A 7,428-nucleotide genomic window follows, 5' to 3' on the forward strand; every position below is an offset into this window, starting at 1 on the left:
TAAAATGAGAATTCAAGAGTCCATGTTGATATGTATCAGTTGGAGGATACACACGTGAGGGAGGGGAGAAAAGCTCTTCCGGAGAGTCGAATGTCAACAGACAAATGCAGCAAGATGATGAAATTAGAGAAGCAGTACTCGGTCAGTGACATAATATTAACAGACAGGCAAACAGCATCAGTGGCAGCTCAAACGAATGGTCAATGTTGAGAAGTCATGGGTATTTACACAGTCTCAAGGTCCCCCCACATGTTGATAAAGAGAAAACCAGTGTCTCTATAGTGGAGTAATGTGGCAGACAGCATCTGAAAAAAATTTTTTTAATAAAAATTCTCCCAATTGTGGAGTATACATTACACTTGGAGCGCAGCTCAGCTTGTCCTAGCTCCATGCCAGGTGCTCATAGCTACGTTCGGCCTGTGGACCACACTGGACGGCACAGCTGGAATGGTCCCTGCCGTTCTAGATGGCTCAGTGTGGACGACGATACATGTTCTAATTATTAAGGCATTTTCAGTGCATATTTCTTGACTTAACCAGAATGCGCTCTGAGTGTCCCACTCCCACCCTCAGAGGGACCCCTCACACGCGCACAACCACACACACACTGCGGTAGACTGAACAACAGCCCCCCCAAAATGCCCACCCCAACCCCCGGGACCTGTGAGCATCTTGTTGCATGCCCAAGGGACTTGGCAGATTCATTAGGATTTATAGACTTTAAAATAGGGAGATTATCCTGAATTACCCGGGGAGGCCGCCTCTGAACACGCGAGTCCTTAAAAGCAGGGAACTTTCTCGGGCTGGATGTGGAAGAGAAACGTGGTGGAAGGAGACGACAGAGGGATTCCACGCCTGAGAACGACTGGAGACACCGTTGCCGGCTCTGAGACGGAGGGTCCCATGCACAAGGACCAGACAGAGGCCACCAGGAGCCGAGGATGGAGCCTCACCACCAGCGAGGAAACGGGGGCCTCAGCCTTCCACCGCAAGGGACAGAATCCGCCAACAACTTGAAGGAGGCTGGAGCGGACTCTCTCCAGAGCCACGGGCGGGTGGGAGTCCAGGGGCCGCAGTTGGACTTCAGCCGTGAGACCCTCATCCCAGAGAAACTCAGGGGCCCCCGGAACTCCGAGCTGCAGAACGTGAGGCCAGAAATGCGTCTGGTTCTGAAATGCTCGGTTTGTGATCACCGGTTCCGGCAGCAAAAGAAAATTAACCCACACAAACACTCACATGGTCCCACACCACAGAGAGCATCCTTTCCTCATTGTTTATTGGCACAAGTTTTATAAAAAGTGGAAATATAAACATTTGACGGGGCATGAGTTTGAGAATTCACAAACTCATCATAAATACATAAATACATAAATAGTGGTTGGGTGGCAATAAATTAACAAAGGTGGCTGATGCATAAATAATATCTAAGGGGATGGGACAGGTTGCTGGCGGGTGTCAGGGGTCAGACACACAGGTCTCCACTGGCGACACACGTCAAGTCCTTGGTGAGGAGACGGAAGAGGTTGAACATGACAGAGGCTTCGAGGCAGCCCCAGGGCTCCTGTGGGGAGGAAGCGCAGGGTCAGTGGCCACCCATCACCTGGGCTCCCAGTTGCCCCAGACACTGGTCTCTCCCTGGGCGCTCACCTCCTCTTGGGCCTCAAGGAGCCGGCGCAGCCACTGGTGGAGGCGGCCCCGGGGTCTGGGACCCTCTGTGGGCTGAGCAGCCACCTACAGGTGGAGGAGGGAGGTGTGTGAGGCAGAGCTGGGGCCGGAGGGGGACAGATGGGGGGTCAGAGCCCACACACATGGCCCGGCTCCCCAGGGCACTCACACAGGCCTGCAGTTCAGAGTGGATGTGGCTCAGCGTGCCAAGGGGCCGGTCCAGGACGTCCCCCAGGGACGAGTTAGCCAGCACCCGCAGAGTCAGGTTCAGCTCAGCCTCCAGGGCCACGGGGCGCTCCCACACCTGAAGAGGGGGACAAAAGACAGGTGAGAGTCACATGTGAGAGAACAGGTGAGCAGGACCGAGGAGGGGACAGTGAAGGTGAAAGTCAGGGGACAGGTGGGAGGGCAGAGGCACGGTGGTCAGGTGAGGGCAAGAGGTCAGGGGGCTGGCGGGGGGCGGGCAAGGGGTCAGGGACAACAGAAGGAGAGCAGGAGAAGCTGAAGGGGCCGCCTGAGGAGCCAGCCAAGGGGGCCGGGTGAGGGCCGGGGGCCTGACTCCCCCCACTCACCTGCAGCTGCCTCAGGTCCCAGGTCCTGGGGAAGGGGCGGGAGCGGCAGGTGTGGTTCTTCAGCCAGAAGGACTCTTCCTAGAGGGCAAGGGCGGAGGTCAGCCCCCAGCGGGAGGGTTGGAGGCTGGACCAGGCAGTGTGATGGAGGATGGCTGACAGCGGAGGAAGGGGCCTTAGCTTTGGAAAGGATGGTGGGGGCAGCTCCAGGTCAGGAGGACAGGAGTCACCCACTGCAGGAAGGGCTGGAGATGGCCAGGAGTGGGAGGGGTGGAGGTTAGCCCAGGGAGGGAAGCGTGGGGGTCTACCTTCAGCCGAGTGTATCAGGGATACCCGCAGAGGGAGGGGTGGAGGTTAGCCCACAGCAGGCGGGGCAGTGGGGAGACTCACGAAGGCATCCGTGGCATTCTTGAAGGCCAGCCGCTCTCCTGGGGACAGAGACTTGTACTGGGCTATGTGGCAGCCCCTTGCACCTGGGAGGGCCCTGTGGCGCCTGGGAACAGGACCTGCTCCTGTCCCGGTCAGCACTGCGGTCATCAGCACCAGCACCAGCATGCAGACCCCGGCCACGTCTGTGTCACGCAAGGATGGAAAGATGAGGGGATGGACAGCGAAATCAGGGGCTGAGGATGGGGCTCTGGGGAGGGGAGGGTGTTGGACAGAGACGCGGGGACTCACCCAGCTTCATTCCTGGTCTGTGGTCTCCGTCAGCAGATGGGGCTCCGAGTGTCCACTCTGAGGCTGTCACTGGGGTCCCTCGCTCAGTCTTGTTTGGCGTCTCTGGCCTCAGTCTCCTCCTCTGGATCTCAGCCCGCCGCTCTGTCTGTGTCTGAACTTCCAGCTGTGGGTGGGATGCAGCTGCTGCCTGAGCTCCATGCTGCAGCTTTTAGCCTGGACAGAGGGGCAATCCGGGCTGATGTAGGAAAAGTGAAAACAGAGCCTGAGTTTCCTACCCGCCACTAGGGGCCCCAGGCGCGGAAAGCCCAGAGCAGGGCGGGCCAGGAGCCAGGTGAGCCCTGGGGTGAAAGAGAAAATGATTGGCATTCAGTGCTCACCTGCGGGAAGGCGGCCTCAGGGCCAGGGCAGCTGCAGCCCAGAGGAGGTCACAGGGCCCTGACGGGGCTGGATCCAGGACTGGGGTGGGGAGGGACAAAGGGACTCGCCCTTCTGCAGGGTGCCCCAGTGCGGGGAGGGAGGGAAAAGGCCCCCCGGGAAGTGATGCCTTGAAGAACCTCACCTTCCAAGAGGGAGGCTGCTTTCTGGGGGGGTGGGGGGGGCCTAGTGGGAAGGCTGCTGGGGTGGGAGAGAGAGCAGGAAAGGAAAATGTCCACGAACTCAGAGAGGAGAGGGCTCCTCCCTGCCTGTCCCCACCTGGGACCAAGAAAGATCGAATGGGGGAGGAGGGGCCGTGGCACCAGCGTCGTCTTTAATTGTCCGGGCACAGAAGGCCCGGGGACAGGAGGCTCTGCTAAGGAACCAGGGGGCGGCCAAGGACTTCGGGGGAAGCGGCTGGTTGTGCCTAAGGCCTTCATTCACTCCACACGTATTCATTCAGCCCCCACTTTGTGTCAGGTGCTGTGCAAGGTGCTGGGAACAGAGCATTGGAACAAACCGGAAAACAATCCTTCACGGAGCCTTTCGGCAGACAGGAGTCACAGAAAGCAGAGGGGGAAGTGGGGTCTGCGGTGTGTGTGACGCCAAGTAACGGGAAATGAAAGAGCAAGAAGGCAGGGGTGGGAGCAGGGGCAGGAGGGAGCTGGCAGCAAACCAGGTGGCAGTGGCAGTGGGGGAAGAAAGTGACATGGGAGCCCTAAGGGAGGTGAGGGAGGGAGCCTTTTAGGCAAATGGAAAAGGAACAGTGAGTGGAAATGGAAAACAGAAACTCCACCCCTTTTCTCGAGCATATTTCTGTCACAGAGGCCTTGCCACAATGTGGTACTGAATACCCGCCACTACACCAAGGGTATAGGGTGCTTTGTCTACATTTTAAATACAGAGTCAACTGCAGGGACTCAGAGAGATTAAGAGACCTGCCCAAGGTCACACAGCAAATGAGTGGCGAGGTCAGGATTTTAATCGAGTTTTGTCTGACATTAGACAGGAACCACTGCAGCCTCCAGCCTCCGTGTAGCTCGATCTCCTGGACCCGGAGGTGATGAGTGTCTTGGAAAGAAGGTGCCGACATCTTTTTGACACCTGACTGCCACCCTGACCTCTTCTTTGCCTCATTCCTAGTTCCAGGGACAGGGTGACAGAAGTGCTCGGTTGGGAAAATCTTTGAGTGCTGATACACAAAACTGCTTCAGATCTAAGAACAGGCACGGACCCAAGGCGCTCAGGGCCCGCAGGTCAGTTTCTGTCAATTGCAGGGGCCTGAACTCTAGCCAGGAGACATCGCATCAGCAGAGACTTCTCAACACTGGCGCGTTGTCTCAGAATTCCTGACCTTCACGCTGATTTCTCCTAGAATGTTCAGTGGGGTGCTGGAGAGCAGGGACCCTGGAGCTGATGGCGCTGGGCTCAGACCCGGCTCTGACCCAGGCTGGCTTTGTGACCTTGGGAGGGAGGCGCACAGTTAGCGACCAAGGTTCCCAGCCCACAGCTCTGCACAAATGGAACAAGGACAATAGTTTGTGTATTTGTGTGTGTGGCTATTTCTGGAGACCATTTGTGAAGACTCTCCTGTGAGCTCAGCTGGAAGCTTTACAGACACTGTTTCATTGTGCATCACTCATTGGAAGGGACGTGCCACAATGCCGCTGGACACATGAGAAACTGAGGCTCAGAGAGAAGTGACTGGCCCAGTTCCACCATGATTAAGTGGCAGGGTTCCTGAACTTCAAGTCACCTGATTTTTCTGGCTCAGCATTTCTTACTGAAGAAAGAACCTCAAAATGATCACAGGGAACGACGGGTGCAAATGCAATCATGTTTAATACGGGCAATAACTTAGCAGGAAACAGAAGAGTAAATACAGTTCACAAACACACATACACACAAAAAAACCCGTCAGAATCAGAGTCCCCAAAAACTACAATAATTTCAGGACCTTGGGCCCCTTCACTACCAAATGGCTCGGGGAGGAGGCCTCCCCAGCGGGAAGATCCAGGAGTCACAGAATCTCAAAGCCACAGTGAAGGGTCAAAACAGGGGCGGGGTGCGTCAGGGGAGAGGGCGTCCTGGGGTTCTGGTAGCCACGGAGGTGGACGCTGGTCCAGGGATGTGGGGGTCAGCGACCAAGGCAGACCCCGTCTCCAGTGTCTTCCCGTCAGATCCGGCCCCTGGAAGGTCTTAGGGCAACACATCCCACGGAAACACCGCTGCATCCTGGAGCTCGTCCTGCTGCCGGGGAAACGTCCCCGTGCCTCCGGCACCAGCTCAGGCGGAGGGAGGTCGGGCCGGGGCAGCAGAGAGGCCCCGGAGCCCCAGCGCCCACGGGCTGACACCGCTGCTCCCGCGGGGCCACAAGGGCCGCGCCCGCAGCCCCGCCCGCAGAGCTCGGGCCCCGCGGAGCCGCGGCGGGTCAGACGCACGGCCCCGAGAGCGCCACCAGCCTCAGGGCCCCGTGAGCGGGCGCAGCAGGTGAAAGACGGCGGTGGCTTCTTCCCAGAAAGCCGGTCCAGGTCCCCGCTCCGGCCTCGCCTCCCAGCCCGTCTCAGCCTCCCAGCTCCCCCTGCAGCCTCCCCACCTCTGGCCTCCGCGCCTGCTCCACTCACGGCTCTCCGCTTCTGGGGTCGCCTCCCGGGGGGCCACAGGGATTTCCTCCAGGAGCCTGGCTGGACCACCTCGCGCTGGGAGGGGGGGATCAGGAGGCGCATGAAGAGGCGGAGACCCGAGTGTCCCTTCTGCCCCCGCCCGGGACGCTCCCAGCGCAGATCAGGCCCAGATGTGTGGACACCGAGGGACGCGAAGCGGGTCGGGACGGGTGTGATTCGGTGGGGCTGATGGCACAGCGCGCGGGCGGCTCCGAGGCCGAGGGCGCAGGCGGAGGCGGGAGGGGAGGCCCGGGGCGCCGCCACGCTCACGCAGGCCGCCACGTCCCGGCCCGCGGCCGCCAGCAGCTCCAGGGGCCCGCCGAGGCCGGGGAGCAGCTCGGGGCTCCGCAGACTGCTCAGCACGGCCTGGGCATCCGCGAGGCCCCGGGCCACGAGGCGGAGGCGCACGCAGGACTGCGGGGACCGGGCCGGGAGAGAGCGCCGCGCCCCGGGCCGCCCACCTCCACCCCTCTCGCCCGGGAGCAGGCTCACCGACTGCCGGGGACGGTCCCTCCGGGGCCAGAAGGAGCAGTTGCGCGGCCTCCAGCTCAGCGTTTCTTCCTCCTGCGGGACAAGGGCCGGGGTGGTGAGGCCGCGCCCCCTCCCAGGGCCCCTGAAGCGCTGGGACGTCAGGGATCCCTAGACGTGGAAGGCGGCTGGCGGGACGGTGGTTCGTGCTGTGGACTGAACCACGGAGCTCTTCGAAAGCCTCAACCAGGCCGACAGGCAGCCATCCCTGCGCCCGGACGTGGAGCCGAGCCCGCCTGGAGGAGACGGCCTTTGGAGACCCGCACTAAGGCCGCCTATGTGCTTAGAGGGGGCGGCCCGGAAGATCTCGTGGTCAGAATCTGGACCCAGTGATACGACCCGCGCCTGCTGAACGCCAGGAAACAAGGGCTCCTCGGGCTTTGGACCGCGTCTCCACACGGAGCGGGCCCAGGGTCCGCAAGGTGGGGGCCGGAGGGGTCTGGGCATCAGTCACGTAGCGGTCCCTCAGCGCCTTGGCCGCCGCCAGCGCCCTGGGGTCCAGCGAACGGTAATGCGACAGGAGGCAGCGCCGGGCCGCCGCCACGCCCACCGTCCCCAGGACCCACAGCCCCGCGGCCGCGCCCCTCCGCGCCATCGCTGCTCCTGCAGGTGGCGAAGGACGTCAGCGAGGCCAGGAGCCGCCCCGAGCCCCAGCCCGCGCCTCTGGACAGACTCGCAGAGGGACTGACGCTCAGAGGCAGCGCTGGCGCTGAGCACCGCGCGGCCGAGTCGGCATGGGCCGCCCTCCCGGGCTCTCCTCTGCCGCCCGCCCTCCCTCCCACCGCGCTGCGCCCCCGGTGCCCCGGAGCCTCGTGCTGCAGCAGCGCCTGCCTTCCCCGGGCCCTGGGCGGTGCGCCGAGTGGTGTCCGTCTCCGACAGCAGCACCCGCACCCTCCAGGGTGCCTTTATGG

The 7,428-nt window shown here is 61.2% G+C and overlaps 1 protein-coding gene across 1 annotated transcript; it reads right to left on the bottom strand.

Moving 5' to 3' along the window:
* Window positions 1-1,434: 1,434 nt before the first annotated feature.
* LOC100147106 (interferon lambda-3-like) lies at window positions 1,435-2,922 on the bottom strand. The gene is made up of 6 exons (XM_005596230.3): window positions 2,913-2,922; window positions 2,625-2,806; window positions 2,238-2,315; window positions 1,835-1,969; window positions 1,648-1,731; window positions 1,435-1,561 (listed from the first exon to the last, which is right to left on the bottom strand). Exons 1-6 carry the CDS (start codon window positions 2,920-2,922, stop codon window positions 1,463-1,465), a joined length of 588 nt encoding a protein of 195 aa, XP_005596287.2. The 3' UTR covers window positions 1,435-1,462.
* Between the last annotated feature and the right edge of the window lie 4,506 nt (window positions 2,923-7,428).

Source organism: Equus caballus, chromosome 10 (genome assembly GCF_041296265.1).
Source record: "Equus caballus isolate H_3958 breed thoroughbred chromosome 10, TB-T2T, whole genome shotgun sequence".
Taxonomy (NCBI): domain Eukaryota; kingdom Metazoa; phylum Chordata; class Mammalia; order Perissodactyla; family Equidae; genus Equus; species Equus caballus.